This window comes from Pectinophora gossypiella, chromosome 7 (assembly GCF_024362695.1).
Source record: "Pectinophora gossypiella chromosome 7, ilPecGoss1.1, whole genome shotgun sequence".
NCBI classification, from domain to species: domain Eukaryota; kingdom Metazoa; phylum Arthropoda; class Insecta; order Lepidoptera; family Gelechiidae; genus Pectinophora; species Pectinophora gossypiella.
The window spans coordinates 15,529,879-15,549,710 of NC_065410.1; the positions used below are offsets into that span (position 1 = coordinate 15,529,879).

The 19,832-nt window shown below is 40.8% G+C and overlaps 2 protein-coding genes across 5 annotated transcripts in view; both read right to left on the bottom strand.

Annotated features, from left to right (window-relative positions):
* Positions 1–19,832, bottom strand: part of LOC126368383 (neutral ceramidase) — a 354,827-nt gene that overhangs the window by 301,733 nt on the left and 33,262 nt on the right. For 2 of the 4 annotated variants that reach the window (XM_050012339.1, XM_050012340.1), the window contains exons 3-15: positions 18,152–18,307; positions 17,646–17,822; positions 17,214–17,341; positions 16,163–16,367; positions 15,023–15,232; positions 14,548–14,667; positions 13,882–14,085; positions 13,058–13,273; positions 12,707–12,802; positions 11,909–12,076; positions 11,267–11,388; positions 9,133–10,167; positions 8,427–8,982 (exon numbers count right to left, since the gene is read on the bottom strand). In XM_050012339.1, coding sequence (XP_049868296.1) covers positions 9,990–10,167; positions 11,267–11,388; positions 11,909–12,076; positions 12,707–12,802; positions 13,058–13,273; positions 13,882–14,085; positions 14,548–14,667; positions 15,023–15,232; positions 16,163–16,367; positions 17,214–17,341; positions 17,646–17,822; positions 18,152–18,307 — 1,980 coding nt within the window. In that variant the 3' untranslated portion in view covers positions 8,427–8,982; positions 9,133–9,989. Of the gene's footprint in view, positions 1–8,068; positions 8,983–9,132; positions 10,168–11,266; positions 11,389–11,908; positions 12,077–12,706; positions 12,803–13,057; positions 13,274–13,881; positions 14,086–14,547; positions 14,668–15,022; positions 15,233–16,162; positions 16,368–17,213; positions 17,342–17,645; positions 17,823–18,151; positions 18,308–19,832 lie in introns of those variants that run through there. The other 2 variants (XM_050012338.1, XM_050012341.1) reach the window with 1 other exon arrangement.
* On the bottom strand, positions 83–4,784 carry LOC126368494 (neutral ceramidase-like). The gene is made up of 4 exons (XM_050012518.1): positions 4,643–4,784; positions 2,786–3,046; positions 1,329–1,472; positions 83–301 (listed from the first exon to the last, which is right to left on the bottom strand). Exons 2-4 carry the CDS (start codon positions 3,041–3,043, stop codon positions 98–100), a joined length of 606 nt encoding a protein of 201 aa, XP_049868475.1. The 5' UTR covers positions 3,044–3,046; positions 4,643–4,784; the 3' UTR covers positions 83–97.

Sequence of the window (19,832 nt, forward strand, 5' to 3'; positions counted from 1 at the left end):
AACCCAACGACGGCAATAAATGAGTTCGAGTTTTAGTTGGAAATTTGATCGAGCCTTTCATTTCGAAACCCAAGATCCTGAACATACATTCCACAGCTTATGTTATGATAATAACGTCACATACCCTGGTGATGCCGTCAACATAAGCGTTGAAGGTCTCACTGGAGAATCCTAAGATACTAATGTCGAGGATGAAGTCCACCAGAGTCCCGCCAGGCGCGCTGTGGGTGTGGGTGCCTGTGATGATGACATTCCTAAGAGTGTAGATGTCGCCGTATTCTTCTTGGAGTTTCCTTACGACCTGGAAATACAATAACTACCTTTTATTACCAATAAATGATGTTTATGTAAAGAACCCAATAAAAACGTAAGTACTTATTATATTTAATTTAAAAAAACGTACTTACGAGTATAGTAAACTGGAAATACGTTGTCAAAGGAGTTTTTAATTCTCTTTTCAGCCTAACAAATTAGTAAGTAACTAGATTTGAAAAATTTTACTCGAAAAATAGAATTACCTACACTTGTATTCTAAAATGTCAAACTCCAATCTACGTTCTTCGCCTCCCGTCCTCAGTTGGGCGACCTCAAGATCTTCTTCGAACTCAACTCAAATTCGGTACTCTCGTTCAACCTTAACTCGAGTTGAGTCCATTAAGGCCTGACGTCATTGATTTCCTGTTATTTTGCTCCTTTTTGCGACCTAGGTCACTTTCTACATATAAATGTTACTTTCTGAGTAAGTACATCACTTTCAGTGTTAGTCACTTAAGCTTTCGTACAGTCATTTTACTCTGACTTTTTTTGACGAGACTAATTGTAGATTTGCCGCAGATGACATTAACTACTTTTCAGGACAAATGGGGAGCGCTGAAGGCTCTCACTCGGTACAACGGTTAAGACAACAGGCCTGAGGGTGCCCAGTTGGGCGCGAACGACGTCGGCTCAGGGCGTCGTCTGAGAGGAAGAATATTTGAAGGATTAATCGATCCTAGTGGGTCGATAGCGATAAGCGCTGAACGAGGGAAATCGTCGACCACGCCGGCGGAGTCGATACCGGGGTTCTGGTCTTCTTCTTCTACCGTATGGGTTATGAGGTAAATTACCAACCTCATCAACCCTGGTGTCAATTATTAAGCCGGCAAAGGCCCCTAACATAAGTAGTAACCGGGACTAACGACTCCCGCTGTGACGTTGAAGGAAAACAACGTGAGGAAACCTGTAAGTCTGAGAAGACTTAGGGTCGCCAAAAGGAATTTGTTGATAGTGTAATATGCTCGACGTCAACGTTGAATACCTAATAAAAACGTAAAATCATTTGGACCCACCTCTCGCCTAACAGCAATGCCGACAGCTTGCACCTCAGCGGTGACCAGCACGATCCTGGTGTCTCCCTTCTTGAAGATGAACGAGCGAGCGTACTGCCGAAGGTGGATGCCTTCTCCTCTCTGCCCTAGCTCTGCGTAACCCATCTGAAATAGGTTCATATTACATAACGTAAGCTCACGACCACATCCCAATAAGGGACCGTAAAAAAAATATTGCACTGTATACCTCTAAACAAATTGCTGGATAACACCCCTCTCACGCGAGTCATGCATGTGTTAAATGACGTTGCAGAAATTACAGATTTCGTGGCTGACTTTGCAAACTGACCTATCTGCAATTTTTTGTTAAAATTATTTATGTCTTATTAACAATTGCAAATGGTGCAAATCAGATTCACCAAAAATTTAAGATACGTCAGTTTGTGACGTCAACGACGATTTGTTTTCATGCTCTATGAGTGAATTTACAAAGGTTACGCGGATGTGTTAAGTTATAAAATGAATGTTTATAAACAATAGGTACCTAATAAATTAGTAAGTGATGTCAAGTTATGTTCCTACTCTATCGAATTGGTTATATAAACTATAATGGTAGATGTAAGTGTTTTTAATATCATCATCATCAATTTAAGAGCCACGCTCTTGTCGGTGCAGCATTTTTCATGCTACTTTTTTAGGGAAAAATAGAGCAATGATTTCCCTCTTGCCTTCCGCCTCGCAGTACTCTGTCTGACGCAAGTGGGGTGGCGCTCAGAGTAGTCTAATACAAAGCCATACTAGGACTCCTGTCCTCCGCCTCTGAATAGTACTGACAGTTACTGCTGCCCTCTGTCAGGTTCCAGGTTACAGTCCCTGTGACTTGCCTCTTCCGTCCTGCATTGCCGTACCGATGGCTTCCATCGATGCGATGCGATTGATCGTAGTTTTTAATAAATAATTTTTTAAAAAAACTTGATTCAAAAATATAATTCAATGGCAGAATCATATATGAAACGAATTGTTGCTTGATATTTGGAAGAGATCCGTGAAATTAGATGTTTAAACGAAGAAAATACTTAACTACGCCATTTACGGTGTTTTTGGGGAACGCTAATTGGAAAGCCCCTCATTGTACAATACAATACAATACAAATACACTTTATTACAAAAAGACTCTTAACTAAGTACATGGCAAATGGCGGCCTTATCGCTTAAAGCGATTTCTTTCAGACAACCATTGTACTGAACTAGTTGTTCTGTTTAATAATAGGATTGAGCGTACTTAGTTTTATTATACCATGGTACAGTCATGAGCAATATAATGTACCCACTTTAGGACTTTGTCGCACTAACATATTTGACATTTAGTGAGACTTACAGTTCAATTTGTCAAACAAGTTAATGTGACATGGTACCAAAGTGTATACATATTAATGCTCGTGCGTGACCGTACACTCTATCTTAGTGTTGATACTTACAAAGGTTATTTCAGCACAAGGCCCCGTCATATCGGCTATACCAACGCCAACTTCATAGGGCATGTGATCACCGGGACTCGGTGTTGTGCCTGGTATTCCACCGTCCTCATCAGTACCCTGGGTGCCTTCTGTGGTCCCTTCTACAGGGTCTCCGTTGTTATCATCATTCACTATCAGCACTATAGTCACTGTCATACCAGCAATGACACCCAGTACCACAATGGTGATTATTATCTTGCCTAACAGTGACACCGCCATTTTCTGAAAATAAGTTGTCAATAGATTTAAATTCTCTTAAGGCTATCAAATTAGTAACATAAACATTGCAGTCTATACACGTCCCATTGCTGGGCCTCCCCTCAGTCAACCGGAGGGGGTATGGAGCATACTTCACCACGCTGTTCGACTGCGGGTTGGTGTAGGAGTTTTAACGGCTAATAGCCGGGACCAACAGCTTAACGTACCTTCCGAACATACATACATAATTAGCCTATATACGTCCCACTGCTGGGCACAGGCCTCCCCTCAATCAACCGGAGGGGGTATGGAGCATACTCCACCATGTCTTAGTGAGACTCTGATAATAAATAATAATAATAATAACGCTGCTCCAATGCGGCCGTAAAAACACCTCCACAAACATGCATTGGAGCCTTCCGAAGCAAAAAAATTATCAAAAATCAAATTAGTACATTCGAAAAATTTTACTCGAAAGAGGGAATTACACCCACATTCTATCCTCGACTCCGTTTCCAGTTGAGCCGACCTCAAGGTCTTCCTCGAACGCAGCTCAAAAACAGTATTCTTAGACAGTGTCTCAGCCTTAACTCTTTACTCCAATAAGGCATGATGTCATTACTTTCGTATTATTTTGTCGGCAGATAGTGTGCTCGACTCCAATGAGTAAAGTCCTCAAGTTGAGGAAGTAAATGTCAATTTAAAAAAATGGAAATGCTTAGCCGAAGCCGAGTCGGTTAGAGGAAAAGTCGATAAACACCTTAGAATACGGGTGTAAGAGTATAGAGTATAGGTACTCTATCGCGCCACTCCATGAAAGTATACTCCACAATTTCGCAAAAAGCTGCGTAGGAACACTCCAAGCACTATTATTGATTTATCCTTTGGGGGCACAAGCTTGATTTGAAACTTTATCTATAACACACATTCATCATCATCATCATCAGCCTATTAACGTCCCCACTGCTGGGGCACGGGCCTTCCCTATGGATGAATAGGGAGATCGGGCCTTAAACCATCACGCGGGCCCAGTGCGGATTGATGGTTATTAACGAATGCTAATGCACCCGGGACCAACGGCTTAACGTGCCTTCCGAAGCACGGAGAAGCTCGAGATGAAAACTTTTTTTTTGTGGTCACCCATCGTATGACCGGCCTTTGCGAAAGTTGCTTTACTTCAACAATCGCAGACCGAGCGCGTTAACCGCTGCGCCACCGAGCTCCTCAACACACAATAAACACGTTATAAACATTCAATTTGATGATAAATATTCACAATCACATAGGTACTATATCATCATCTTCAGGAATGGAATTCTCTGCCGTCTTCTGTTTTTCCGAATGCATATAACACGGGTGCTTTCAAGGCCAGAGTGAACAGGCACCTTCTGGGCGAGGTCGCTCCATCTTAGGCCTCGTCAATGCCTTTCGGCAAGGCTGGGCCAAGAGCAAACCCGTCAAGGTATGAAAAAAAAATCCTCCTGCCCTTATCCCACTCTAGGTGTGGTCGACACAACCTGTCTTCCTCTTCCTTTCATTTCTGTCAGACGTCTTCTCAGTATTCACACCTATCACACACATAAGTACCTTAAAAAATAAAATATAGTATTAGGTACTTACTTATATATGTTTCTTTTTGTTTCCAAATTTAAATTAAAAATAATAATTTATAATCTAAATTGCGTTATCTAACTAATTAACACCCGTCCATCGGTACCACGCAGAGACTTAAGAAAATAAATTAAAACATTTAAAACGGTGATCGATCATTTAATCCGATAAAATGTATAATCAGTATTTATCAATTATCTGTTGCATTAATGACATTTGAATCCTGATATACATAGGTTTAAATAAATTCATCGCCATTGTGTTGCATGTTGCATGTTGATATTTCATGAAACAGCAAACATCCATAACTTAACTTAACTAGCCTAAAGTGTCCCACTGCTGGGCAAAGGCCTCCCTCCATTGCGGACGTGGTCCACGCAGGCGCCAAGTTGAAGTGGGATTGGGCAGGTCACGTCTGTCGGATGCCTAACGACCTGTGGGCTAAGATCACCATAGAATGGTCTCCGAATAGAGACAGACGCAGGCGTGGCAGACCTAGGCGGAGACGGCGCGACGACTTGGATGCTTTCCTGGAAGGCTGGCCGGTGGAACATCCATACTGATATTATAATTATAATTCATAAGGTATTAATATATATGTCGTGGCCCATATCTTAGAATTGATCATTTCATGATGTGGTCGACTATTTCATGAAATAGTCATATTTCATGAAACAGCAAACTTCAAAAAAATTCAAAAAATTCAAAAATATTTATTTTTCAAAATTGGCTTACAAAGTTAGCGCTTTTTGAACGTCAAACATAATTAAATTACATATTATGTAACTAGCTGTAAAACTACTACCACATCGGAATCTGTAACGCTGAGGGAAAGACGTGGCCAGAAAACCTCCCAGCACAGGGCCCTAGTCCTACTGTTTCATGTTTTCCTTTGTTTTCTTTTTTTTTAATCCTGTTTGTATTACATAATTTATATACCATTTTATTGGTATTCCAATTACAGTCGGTGGAAGGAAAGTGAAAAATAAAGAGTTTATGTGACTTTATCACAGAAACAGTGTTTCATGAGCTCCCTGACAGAAGCAGGCCTGTCCACATACGCAGCACCCGATCACGAGTTGACGCGAAAGCCAGCCATCGCTCCCTTCGCACATTTTTGAGGGAAAGGTGCGACCCGACTTCCGGACGCCACCGCGTACACGAACATTTCGAGGCGAGCATGCACCACTTATATAAAGAAGCTCAGAAACCCTCCGCCTGGATATAAAAAAAAGTACTCTACTGTTCAAATATCAAGTGTTTCACAATCCTTTTTAATCCACTTACAAAGTTATTTCAAATTCAGTATTTTAGGGCCAAGTTTTTATTGCAAACATTCTTGTCTTTCTTGTGTTGAGCTGAAGTAATCCATTTAATATTATTATCTTTAAGATAGTCTCCTACTTTATAATAAGCTTTACTGATTAAAGTAGTTTTTATAACATTCTTAAACATGTTTCCCGAAAGGCCTAGTACATCTTCTGGTAACTTATTATAGTATCGCACACACAGCGCTACAAATGATGTGCTAATTTTGGATAGTCTGGAACTAGGAACTGCTAATTTGTTCTTATTCCTTAGGTTGTATTTGTGCTTATCACAGTTTCTTAAATATAAGTGTAAATTTTTCCTAACATACATAATGTTCATATATATGTATTGACAAGGTACAGTCATAATGGAAATCTCTTTAAAAAATTCTCTGAGAGAATCGCGGCATCTCAGTTTGTAGATAGATCTGATTGCCCTTTTTTGTAGAATGAAAACGGTTTCAATATCAGCTGCTCTACCCCAAAGCAAAATACCATACGACATAATACTATGGAAGTAGCTAAAATATACCAATCTTGCAGTCGTCACGTCAGTCAGTTCTCTAATCCTTTTGACTGCAAATGCAGCTGAGCTAAGTCTACCTGATAATGATTTAATATGTATGTCCCATTTGAGTCTATCATCAATATTTAATCCCAGAAAAACTGTATTTTTAACAAAGTCTAGTTTCTGGTTATTTAGTAGTATATCACAATCAGCAGAATTTACGTTAGGTAAACTGAATTTAATACATTTTGTTTTCTTTCCATTCAAAACTAGGTTATTTATTGTAAACCAGTGGTGGATCTGGCAAAGGGCGTGATTTATATGGTCATTGTTGGGCTTTCGTCTGTCTGTTTTAAAAATAAGGGAAGTATCGTCCGCAAAAAGTACGATATTTGACAAGTTCTGACCCTCCACCATGTGGGCCAAGTCATTAACATAAACTAAAAACAAAAATGGCCCGAGAATGGAGCCCTGCGGAACACCTATCTTGACTTCAGAGCCGAAAGATTCTGTATTATTTATTTGAACCTTTTGTGATCTACCAGACAAATAAGATCGCATAAATTCCAATTCTTTACTTTTAATACCGTAGTGTTCTAATTTGAGAAGCAAAGTTTCATGATCCACTTAAGTTGACCGACCATATCGTTGAAACGTCAATCAACGTTTGGCCATATCATTGATGTAGGCGGTGTCCATGCTATGTGGTGTAATAATAATGCGAATACTTAGTCGATTAATTTCGTAGATTCAAAATTATGCTCCTAATCAATACTATCGATATGAGAAATTGTGCAATTACATTGAATTATCAATCAAGTTTTAAATATTGTCGACACCAGCGCCACTACCGGTGGATAATGATACTAATTTTACGATATGCTTGCCAATCTACGTTGCCAATGCAAACGTTTAATTCAAAATTCATTCATGAAATATGACCACTTCATGAAATGCTCAAGCACATCACGAAATTACCAATTCTAAGATCTGGCCACGACATATCCATACATAAGGTATATTTTTCATACATTCATAATTAAGTACCTAATTTAAGTGAGGTAAAAGTAAAAAAGTAACTATCTGTCTGTTACCAAAGGAGAACATAGGATATTTTTATCCCGGAAATCATCTCTTAAGGGGATGAAAAGGGGGTTGAAAAAAATAATAGGTGCCGCGCCCGATAACCGTAGTTCACGTCGCAGACGGAAGTTTTCGTAAAGTATTGTGCTCAAGCTATATTAGCCCCATAGCACACTGCATTATTAAACGCGCTAAAGAAGCGATTTCAGGAAAGCTGATTGTTGCGTTTACATTGATGATACAAGCATATTCGCACGTTTGGAGCGCGTATACGCGCGTTTGAATCGATACAAACGCGCGTACAAAAGAGCGGAGTAGGGGCATTTTGTGATTGATTTCGACAGCGGTATACCCCGGTTACTCCATACAACAATTCCATTCTTACTGCCTAAGTGCGAGCGAGATAGATAGTCCGCACGCGCTCCCCCTTACTCCTCAGCGGCTTACGTCCACTTACACTTGAGTAAGACCCAGAGGGGCTGAGGTAAATCTAGTTCTTCCCTCGACAGGTTTTCTCGAAATTAAACAACAATCAAAAAGTTTTTATTTATTTTTATTTCACTAATACCAAGGTATAAGAACACCAGGTATGCTCAATCCTATGACAAGCCACCATTGCTAGCCCATTGATGACGTAAGTGTTACCATTCAATTGGTATCTCCAACATTCCAAGGACGCAAATTTTTGTTATTGAAAATTAAGTGAATTACTGACTAAAGTACTTAATTACTATTACTTGTCACATACAAAATAAAAATCATTAAAATTATACGTAAATCTTTTATTAAAAGTACAAAATTTCCTTGCAAAGTAAATTAAAAACATTGGACGTGGGTAATTTATTTTTTACGAAATGGCAACGCAGGTTCGGATGACGTCAGCTGAGCTAACCTTGAAATGCTAGCTGTCAGTTTTGAGCATACCTGGTCTTCTTATACCATGAATAATACAATAATATTGGCACTTTTCGATACAAGAATTAGCCTAACTTTTGGCGTAAACAATCGTTTATACAGTTACTACTTATACAATTAATCTTATCAATATAATTAGTAATAATCCTTTGATTTAATGATAAATACTATCAACAGTTTCAGAGGCAAGAATTACACACACATTCCTCCATTTTCAGTGATCTACAAAGATAATCCTAAGACTAGGTTTATTCTACCTACCAAGGAACCATAAAATAAAAACACATATATATAGATAAGCTCACGACTATATCACTATTTATAGTCAGAGGTACATCCATAGCAAGATGAATTAAGTACCCACGCCTCACCGAGCTTTATGTAAGGGTGCTACCAGACCAATCGATCGACGGCATCGATCAACGTCGATCGAAGTTGATCGACTGGTCTGGTAACTTTAATTGATCGACAGATACTGTTCGATTAAGCAATCGATCGATTGCCGGGCGATGACACCGATCGATGGGTGTTACCTGACCAATCGATCGATCATCGATCGACGGCATCGATCAACATCGATCGAAGTTGATCGACTGGTCTGGTAACTTTAATTGATCGACAGATACTGTTCGATTAAGCAATCGATCGATTGCCGGGCGATGACACTGATCGATGGGTGTTACCTGACCAATTGATCAATCATCGATCGACGGCATCGATCAACGTCGATCGAAGTTGATCGACTAGTCTGGTAGCTTTAATTGATCGACAGATACCATTCGACTCCATCGATCGATGCCGTCGATCGATAATCGATCCGTCGGTCTGGTAGAAACTATCGTTCGACGACATTATATTTTAGAATATTAAGAAATGAGAAAATAGATAATTATCACGTTAAAAGTGAACAACGCCATCTATCGTGTTTTTGGGAAACGCCGATTGGAAATGGAAGGAATTCCCTCATTAAATTATGTAAATAATTTCAACATAAATATTTAATTTACATTCTAAATTAATGTCAATTGTTAACTAACAACTATCACATGAAAATTATTTTATACATATAAAATTAAATAATATATAATTTTTACGTATTCATAAAATATTGTTACGCCTCTATTTAAAATGGAATGTTTTCATTGGTTTTATAATTTCAGTCACTGGATATTTTTATATTTAATTTTCATTTTAATGTGCAGAAATAATTTAATATTAAAATATAGAACTTGGAATTACATGAAGTAAAAATCACAAAATAATTCTCACTGGAATTATCAATAAGTTTGGTAAGTACCAACTGGTATTCATAATACAGAAATGTCACATGTTACGCCACAGCAAAGCCTTTAATAAACTTTAAAATACCGTGTCGGACTAAATTCAACCACGAATGTTCAACTCAGCCCGTACCAAATCAATATTCGTCCTACTTGTCAACCCTGAGAAACTTCTCTTTTAAACCCTGAGAAATTTCTCATTTGCCGTACCTCCTTTCCATTTTCCTTCTCTATCAGTTTGTTTTTCCGTTACCTTTCGATTACTTGACGTCAAAGGGTCTAGAAAACCCGTGATAGTGGTATATGCCGCCTAGGATGTATTTGTAGTTGCCGTAGTGATGGATGCGGTATGTACCCCGAGGGGTGCCTAGAGGGATCTCCCACTCGATGTCCGCGTAACTTGTACCTAGGATCTTGGAGTCGCGACGCCAGATGAACCTGGGAAAATAATCTTGGGTCAAATATCATTATCATCACCATCATCATTAGGCCTTGTACAGCTTGTCAGATGATTTAAACAGCATCTGTCGTAGGGGCACGCTCATAGCTAAATAGACCGGTCCTGGAACGACACACTCGGCTGCACTTTGTCTGTCGAATGACATCTTATAAAGAATTAAAATCCAACTACTGATTCCGTTATCATATACAGGGTGTTAGTGACATCGTAACGAATACTCAGGGGGATGATTCAGACCATGATTCTGAGTTAATATCAAGTGGAATTTTTCGTCGCAAAATTCATGATTTTTTTTAGTTTTTTTTAAATTATTTTCAATTCTACAATTTTGCGATGAAAAATTCCACTTGATATTAACTCAGAATAATCAGCTGAATCATCCCCCTCAGTATTCGTTACGATGTCACTTACACTCCACACAAGTACATACGGTAGCCATACAAGTAGGTATGGGTGTTAGTGACACCGTAACGAATACTGAGGGGGATGGTTCAGACCATGATTCTGAGTTGATATCAAGTGGAATTTTCAGTCTGAATATTCCTGAAAATTTTTGTGTTTTTTTGTAATTATTTTCAATTCCATACTTTTGCGACGGAAAATTCCACTTGATATCATCTCAGAATCATGGCCTCAATCACCCCTCAAAGTTTTCGTTACGATGTCACTAACACCCTGTATATGTAAGATTCGCGAATAGTTTTTTAAAGCTAGTAACAGAAAATGAAATTCAGCATATTCATCAACTCATGCATCAGGTGCGCATGAGTCTTCTTAGGCGCAGATCGCCACTGACGAAGCGGTGGAGGGGTCGGTCAAAATCGTGCTGTTTCACATTAGTAACCTGATCTGGCAACGTCGGGTTTATAAAATAAGATCAGTGTGTACAGTCATGAGTAATATCATGTACCCACTTTAGAACCCTGTCGCACTATCATATTTGACATTTAATGAGTCTTAAGGTTTAATTCCTCAAAAAAGTGAATGTCACATGGTATGAAAGTGTATACATATTAGTACTCGAGACCGTACTACTGGTTCACTGTTGAACACTTCACCCTAAAGTAGTATGCATACTTGGTCTCCCAATCGGCGTCTGTAGCGTATATAGTCCAGGAGTCGTCTTCTTCGGACTCCAGCTTCTCCACCGCGGCGTACCAGCGCCCGTGACGCAGGCCGTTGCGAGGGTGGCCTGCCACCTGGCCATAACACAAACAATGAGAAACTTGTCTATTAAATACAAAAGATCCCAGGAAAGTCAGGAAGATGTGCACAACTTCGAGACAGCTTAGAAAACTGCCTTTTCTAGAACTACTTACCCCCAAAGTCCGATATATGACATTGTGCATTACAGATCTAACAGGAAAACTTTAAAACAAACAGATGATGCATGCAACCTGCCCTATCCACTCAACAGAAATTTTGGGAATGAGTTGATATTGTGTATAAAACTTTAGAAGACATTCATTCTACTTTATGGCTTATTTTGTCACAAACTTTATCTTTTGTCTATTGTCTACGCGTGTGTGCGCCGCCATTATTAACCTAAAAAAAAACATTTTTTTTTCAGGCGATGCCTATAAAAAGTTAAATCATACGCAGACACGTAGAAGCACAAACACAAAGAAATGTAAAAGGCGACGTGGATAGCATTGCGGTGCCGCCAAATGGGGCAATCTAGCTTATCTGACTAAACTTAAGAATAACAAAAGTACTTACAAAACTAGCCTGCACGGTATCCCCGTAACTATACTCCCGGTCGGGTTGCTGCACGCAGTCTCCAAACTCCTTGCCCCAGGGCGCACCGTCCCACAGCACGGGCGGGATCAGCGTGATCAGTTGCTCACTGAAGTCTGGCGGCTCGGGGCCTGGGTCTACTGGCTTGCCCTGGAACAGACAGATCAAAATATACACTCATCATCATCAGCCCATAAACGTCCCCACTGCTGGGACACGGGCCTTCCCTATGGATGGATAGGGAGATCGGGCCTTAAACCATCACGCGGGCCCAGTGCGGATTGATGGTTATTGACGACTGCTAATGCAGCCGGGACCAACGGCTTAACATGCCTTCCGAAGCACGGAAGAGCTCGAGATGAAAACTTTTTTTTGTGGTCACCCATCCTATGACCGGCCTTTCCAAAAGTTGCTTAACTTCAACAATCGCAGACCGAGCGCGTTTACCGCTGCGCCACCGAGCTCCTCTCACTATCATAAATATACACTATCTTCTCTCAAAAAGAAACATTCGCATGTGCCACTTCTGGGTACGGGCTTACCCTCAATATTTGCTTCGAGAGGTCACTGCTGAGCTAAATGTAATGCCAAGACTATCACAGCACAAGCTGAGCCATTTCCTTCAATACTCAATTATTTATTGCATTCCCTTTGCCCGTATTCATAATATACCTTTCTACTTCTTAAAAAAAAATGTAAACTGGTGGCAATTTTATTTTATTCTTCTTCAAAAATTCTTATCACTACAGACGAGTCCAAAGCGATAGTACTTGTACTTACATACACCAACGCTTTAGTCAACTCCACGTATTTGTTCAAATAGATGTCGAGGGTGTGGGGACCGAATATCGTCGACGCCGCTTCGTATCTTTGAGCCTGAAAATTACATAATAAATTAAGTAGTTTTTAGAACATTTTTATATGAATATAGGACGCGCGCGGCGTTTTTTTTTTAACTTAGCTTAGCCAGTAAATTCCCAGCGTTTTACCTTGTTACTATATTTTTTTATTTTTCTTACTTTCGATATACCTTTCACAAAGTCCTTTAACCTTATACTTCTTCGCCCAATAATAATTCGAATTAGATACTTCCAGTGGGAAGGTTTAGGTTACACAAGTCAAGATACTTACTTGATACTCCTCAGGAGTAGCGATATAATCGGAATAGATGTTTGAAAGGCCAGCTAACACCACTTTCTTGGCGCCAGAAGCCTTCCAGATGACGTTCCTCAGCCGTCTCCCGGACATGGTGGTGAATTCACCAGGGACAGCCGCCAAGAATAACCCTCCGATCTGAGCTACTGAGCAGGATACGATCTTTGGTTGCCATTGGTAGGGGAATTTTGCCTGGAAAAGTAATTAATTCAAAAAAAATGTACAGCAGGACAGCTGGTATCAAAATAAGATATCTCATGAGTCATATCATGAAGTCAGCATATTTACATCTGATAATATCTACAACGTTTTCAACCAGATATTTCTGGTGCAATCTAAGTATCAGCGGATGCTCCCAGCCATTTACTGGCATCTTGTCATTGCTAATTGTATATTACTTGTGAAAATTGAGTATAAGGGCTGAATATCATCTGTCAGCACCTCATCGCACTTTCTTATGCTTATATCCTTTTATTTTACTCAGAACTGTCATTTGCTAGAGCGAGAGAGTGCGACCGCATGCGGCAGAATCGACGGTAAGCACTTCACCTCATAGAAAATTGCAATCAGCTGACAGATGTGAATCAACGGTAAGTGGATTTGTTCTTGAACTTACATTATAAATACTTAGTTAATATTAAGCAGCTTATCTTAGAGAATAAAGGTATTTTGTTCGTTGAATACCTATGCAAGATTTCCAAGATGGCCGTTGAACGAGGCATTTTCAATTTTCAAATGATTTTGGTATATATCCACCACATTTTGCACCGATATTATGTAAGTATTAGCAACCAACTTACCCTGCCAGTAGCAAGTAAAATAGGCTTAGGCGCTTGGCACTTGATGTCTTCTTTAGAAGGTTCAGCAATGAAGTCGCGGACTGCGTTCCAAAGTGGGTTGGAGGTGGTGGTGCCCTGCTGGAAATCGAAGGCGCCGGGACCGTCTGTCGTGCCGGCCGCGAAACTGTATCCCATCGCTGGCAGACATCCTGACACTTTGACACTCTGGAAGTTGAAGTTCATTTATTTACTAGTGTCATGGCATTTCAGTTTAACGACCTCCGTGCTCCAGTGGTTGAACGTTGGGCTCACGATCCGGAGGTCCTGGGTTCGATTACCGGTTGAGACATATGACAAAAATCCCTTTGTAATTTCTAGTTTGGTTAGGACATTACAAGCTGATCATCCGATTGTCTGAACGTAACATGAGGAGCTTAGGGCGGTACGTTAAGCCATTGGTCCTGGTTACTACTTATTGATTGAAGTATGTAGTCGTTACATGACCCATGTCACGAACCAAGGGCGGCTCAATAATAACCCTGACACCAAGGTTGCTGAGGTTGGTCATCCACCTCACAACCCACACGATAGAAGAAGAAGTAATTTCAATTCAACTGTAACGAAATCTCTTCACATGTAAGCGAAGTTCGACATTTAAGATAACAGGATTCTTACAAACAAACTCACCGAGTTGAAAGTCTCAGTAACGGGGTCGTAAGGAGACACTTGCTGTTCAGGCATGGCGACGTACTGGTGAGCAATGTTAAGTGGACCCGTCAGGTCTTCTCCGGGAGAGTTGAGAACTTTCTGGAATATAATTTGGCAAGTATGGATTAGGAAGAAAATTGATTTCAATGCAGGGAAATTTTTTAAAAACAAAGTCAGGTATTGATATGACCATTATTAGGTCTGCCTTAAAGTAGATTACTTACTTATGAGATACTTCGAATTATGGTTGAAAGGTACCATAAAAGTGAGGCTGGAGAAATTTACGGTGATAGTAATGAGTTACACACAGCAGAGCATTAAAATTGTTATGATTATAGACTAATAAGGAAACGTCTTGCCTGGCGATTTTTGTACCTACACATTGAAAAAAACACTCACAATACGATTGTGGCCATCGAGTAAAGCAAGCCAAAAATATTTTCATTTAACTTACCATAGCTCCTTCAAAGAGCCTCGTGGCAATGATCTTAGTACTCTCAAACATGTCGCTACCGGGGCCTGAAGCGAAACACTGTTCCTTGGGCAGTTTGCATAGCAGATGCTCCTGGTCACATACTTTTCCAGAGAACTCGCATCTTGGACCCTTGGTGTTAGGTGACACGTCGCCTAAGTTGGTTGACGCGAATGCGCACACTATGTTGCCCTGAAAGTATTAAGATTGATGATGTCAGATCAGAGAGTTGAGTTGTTTCAAAAAGTGTTGAACATTCTGAGATCCTTAATGGAGAAAGGAGATAGTTGCCTGACTGAAATTTCTGTTTAATTTATGCGTTTGTGTCTGTCCTATATGTTATACGTGCAATACAGAATTATTAACTGACTGAAGTTTAACAGCCTCCGTGGTCTAGTGGTTAGAGCGTTAGGCTCACGATCTGGAGGTCCGGGTTCGATTCCCGATGGGGACATTGTCGAAATCACTTTGTGAGACTGTCCTTTGTTTGGTAAGGACTTTTCAGGCTTGAATCACCTGATTGTCCGAAAAAGTAAGATGATTCCGTGCTTCGGAGGGCACGTTAAGCCGTTGGTCCCGGCTATTAGCCGTAAAAACACCTCCACCAACCCGCAGTGGAGCAGCGTGGTGGAGTATGCTCCATACCCCCTCCGGTTGATTGAGGGGAGGCCTGTGCCCAGCAGTGGGACGTATATAGGCAGTTTATACTACTAGCAAAGGTTACTAGTACATGTTCGTTTCATATGTATACGTCTCGTGTGTAGACTATACTGCCCAAGTTTGAAAGTACTTATTTAATATATTCTTGTATAGTGAGGGTTATGAGGTGGATTTCCAACTTCAGCAACCCTGATGTCAGGGTTGCTATTGACCCTCTAAAAGCCCCTGACGTGGCTCAAGTGACAATTAAGTACTTCCATGAATATGTAGTAACCGGGACCAACGGCTTAATGCCTTCCAAACCACGGATTACCTTGTGGATTATCGGGTGATAATTATGGGTGAGCAATAAGGCCGCCTGTTGTGTCCATTGTGCTCAATAAAGTGTTGTTTATATCTAATATCCTAAGACTCCTTACTAAAAGTAGGTATTCCATTTCAATAAGTTATGTCAAAACTTACCCTGCCCGGTAAAGTATTGTTTCCATTAAGAGCCTTCTCCATAAGAATGGAAGCGTACCCAACATTGTCTGAGGATATCAGCCGGTTGGTATTGTTCATGCTGGTCGGGTGGACGGCGAACCAGTTGATGACTCCAACTACTTTCTGGGAGATGAGGTTCACGAATCGAACCTGCGCGAGGGTCTTGTCTACATCGTGCTTGTACCTGGAACAGTGATTAACCAATTGTTAAACAGATCCGTGATAACCCTGTTCGGAGAAAGCTCGACTTACACCGTAGTGTCACAGGTTCGAATCCCGGCTTGGACTCTAAACCACTGGATTCGACCTTTGAGTTTGAATTCATGTTTGGATCATAGACAATTGATATACTTAACGTGGTTTCCAGCAATTGTGTGTATCCAATAGACTGGTCCCATAGGACTTAAACATAGCTGACGCAGAGTGGGTGTATAACGTGCCTCTGGGGTGGGCAGAGGTGTGGTGCTATGCTATAAAGGGCGACACAGTGTGCCGCCTTACCAGCAAGTGAGACAGACAGTCTGGATAAGCTCCCCCTTACTCCAGAAACAATGAGGTAAATCCAGCTCGATGCCCGGTACGAATTGGTGCGGGGCGGAGAGTTCCCGCTCTGTGCGTAAGTAGTATTATTCTTTATTCTATCCCTTCATACCCTCCGTGGTCTAGTGGTTAGAGCGTTAGGCTCACGATCTGGAGGTCCGGGTTCGATTCCCGATGGGGACGTTGTCGAAATCACTTTGTGAGACTGTCCTTTGTTTGGTAAGGTCTTTTCAGGCTTGAATTACCTGATTGTCCCAAAAAGTAAGATGATTCCGTGCTTCGGAGGGCACGTTAAGCCGTTGGTCCCGGCTATTAGCCGTAAAAAAATATCTCCACCAACCCGCATTGTAGCAGCGTGGTGGAGTATGCTCCGAGGGGAGGCCTGTGCCCAGCAGTGGGACGTATATAGGCTGTTTATGTTATGTTATTCTATGCCTTAAGGTTTGCTTTCCAAACAATAGTTATAATAATGGGGATGACAAAATTATACCTAGACCGTTCCTCCGGTGGATTCCTCAGGTACGAAGTGGGGGATCTATTGATGTTAGCGTCGAGGATTTCTGTCTCTCCATACATCATCTTTGCTGGCGCCATGTTGTTGTGGGCTAACACGATACTCTGAAAACGAAAAATTCTTTCAGAACAAGTACCTAAGTATATACTGAGATTTCCTGAATGTCTCCAGGAAACGCTGACGACATTTGGGGCAAATTTACGTCTAAAAGCCACTACGCGGATTACTCAAGCTTAACACCTTGTGAAATTACGGACCATGACCCTCGCAGGATATTTTTTTGCCAATTTTGTCTTCGCTTCGAAGACTTTGAACAATATATCGAGCTAAATGATTTGTTGGTACTTTTTTGTCTCGAAGCGTAGAGATTGGTACCGGTTGAAAATTACGATATTTTTACAAACTTACTCGATAGATTCCAGAAATATAAGCGTTGTAGGTCTCCCTGGAGAAGCCCAGGATCGGGAGGTCGAAGAGGAAGTCCATGAGAAACCCTCCCGGCGTGGAGTGCGTGTGAGTACCGCTGAGGATCACATTGGTTTCATTGTAGATGTTCCCGAAACGTTTGTGCAGTCTTCTGATTACCTGGGAAACGGGAGAGTCAATTTGTAACAAATGTGGTACAGTATTGGTTATTCAATATTGTTGTTGTTCTTGTAATCAAATGCAGCCAGTTTTAATTGTTACTAACACTAGATTAAGACCTTTGTAACGCTGTGGCTACTTTTATTGTGAAATAAAAGGAAACAAGTTGAATTTGATTACAGAGCGAATTTTGTTGGTAGTGTAACCTTCAGCCATTTCGGACACTTCGGTTTTTTTCTTGCGAAAACGAAGGGTGTGATGCATTTGAAGAAATGATTATAGGTATGTTTGTGTCTATGGCCGCGTGACAATATAATAATCTTTCTCACCTCTCTCCTAACACCAATGCCCATCATAGCAGCATCAACGGAGACGAACACAATTCGATGGTTGTATTCATTCTTGTCGTCTTCTAGAACGAAAGCTCTCGCGAACTGCCGCAAGTGGATGCCATGACCGACCTGTTCCAGTTTTGCGTACCCCATCTGTAATAAAGAAAAGGTTCCTGAATAAAATTATTGCCCATCCCGTTTTCACAGGGTCCGCTTACCTAACCTGAAGATTTGATAGGTCCGGTTTTCTACAGAAGCGACTACCTGTCTGACCTTCCAACCCGCGAAGGGAGAATAAGCCCAATATAGGTTAGGTCACACACCGAAACGGGTTTCCTCACGATGTTTTTCACATGATAATCGTTTCTGATCCAAACATGAATTCGAAAAACGATTTCAAAAATCGTAGCTTGATTCGAACCTGCTACCTTACAATGAGAGTCAAGCGTTCTTCCAACTGGGCTATTAAATCGTTTACCACCCATTTCGAAATGTCTGAGTGTCTACACCTAGCTGCACATCTTTGGATACCTACATCCTCGCGGTAGAGTAGCCGATAAATCCCAATGGGGATTCCTGACGTGAAGTCTTCTTCTATCGTGTGGGTTGTGAGGTGAATTACCCACCTCTTCAATCCTGTTATCAGGGTTATTATTGAGGCACCAAAGTCTCCTGACTTACATCAGTAAGTAGTAAACGGGACCAATGGCTTAACATGCCTTCCAAAGAACGGATCTTACTTTCGGAGAATCGGGTGATCAGCCTGTAATGTCCTAATCAAACTAGGGATCACAAAGTGATTTTTGTGATACCTATCTCCCCACTGGGATTCGAACCCAGGACTTCCGGATTGTGAGCCCAGCGCTCAACCATTGGGACAAGGAGATTGTTTGACGTCTTCACGTAGGTTTTTAGGTATTTTATGAAATAGGTGGGTTATCTCAAGAAAGAAATCTAATTTATTCATTTACTAGCTTCCTGCTAAGTATGTTCATTAAATTAATTAATGATTCTGCTAAAGCGATCCAATTAATTAGTACCTTGAAATGTAGTAAATAGCTTGAAATGTTGTTTTATACTGATTTAACCTAGTTATACTCGTAAGTACCTGAGATACTATGAGTCATACATTATTAGAAGATACATCATTAGGAGAAGCATAAGTAACATCGCCTTAAGGTCTTCTTCTATCGTGTGGGTTGTGAGGTGGAGTACCAACCTCATCAAACCTGGTGTCAGGGTTACTATTGAGACGCCAAAGGCCCCTGGCATGGCTCACGTAACGACTACTTACTTACATCAGTTAGTACGGCGACCAACGGTTTAACGTGCCTTTCAAACCACGGATCATCTTACTTTCGGACAATCATGTGATCAGCCTGTAATGTCCTAATCAAACTAGGGACCACAAAGTAATTTTTGTGATATGTCCCCACCGGGAATCGAATCCAGGACCTCCGAATCGCGACCCCAACGCTCAACCACTATACCACGGAGGTGTTTTTGAAAAATCATATTTGGATTTAATTTTTGACAACATGATCTCGCAAGTGCAATAGACAACTTAGTTTCAATTCTGGTAGAAGATTGTGGTCTCTTTTTTAAACCGGATACAAATCATGGGTTTTGTTGGAGAAAATTACACCAGAATGTGACTTTCCAATGTGATTTTTACTAT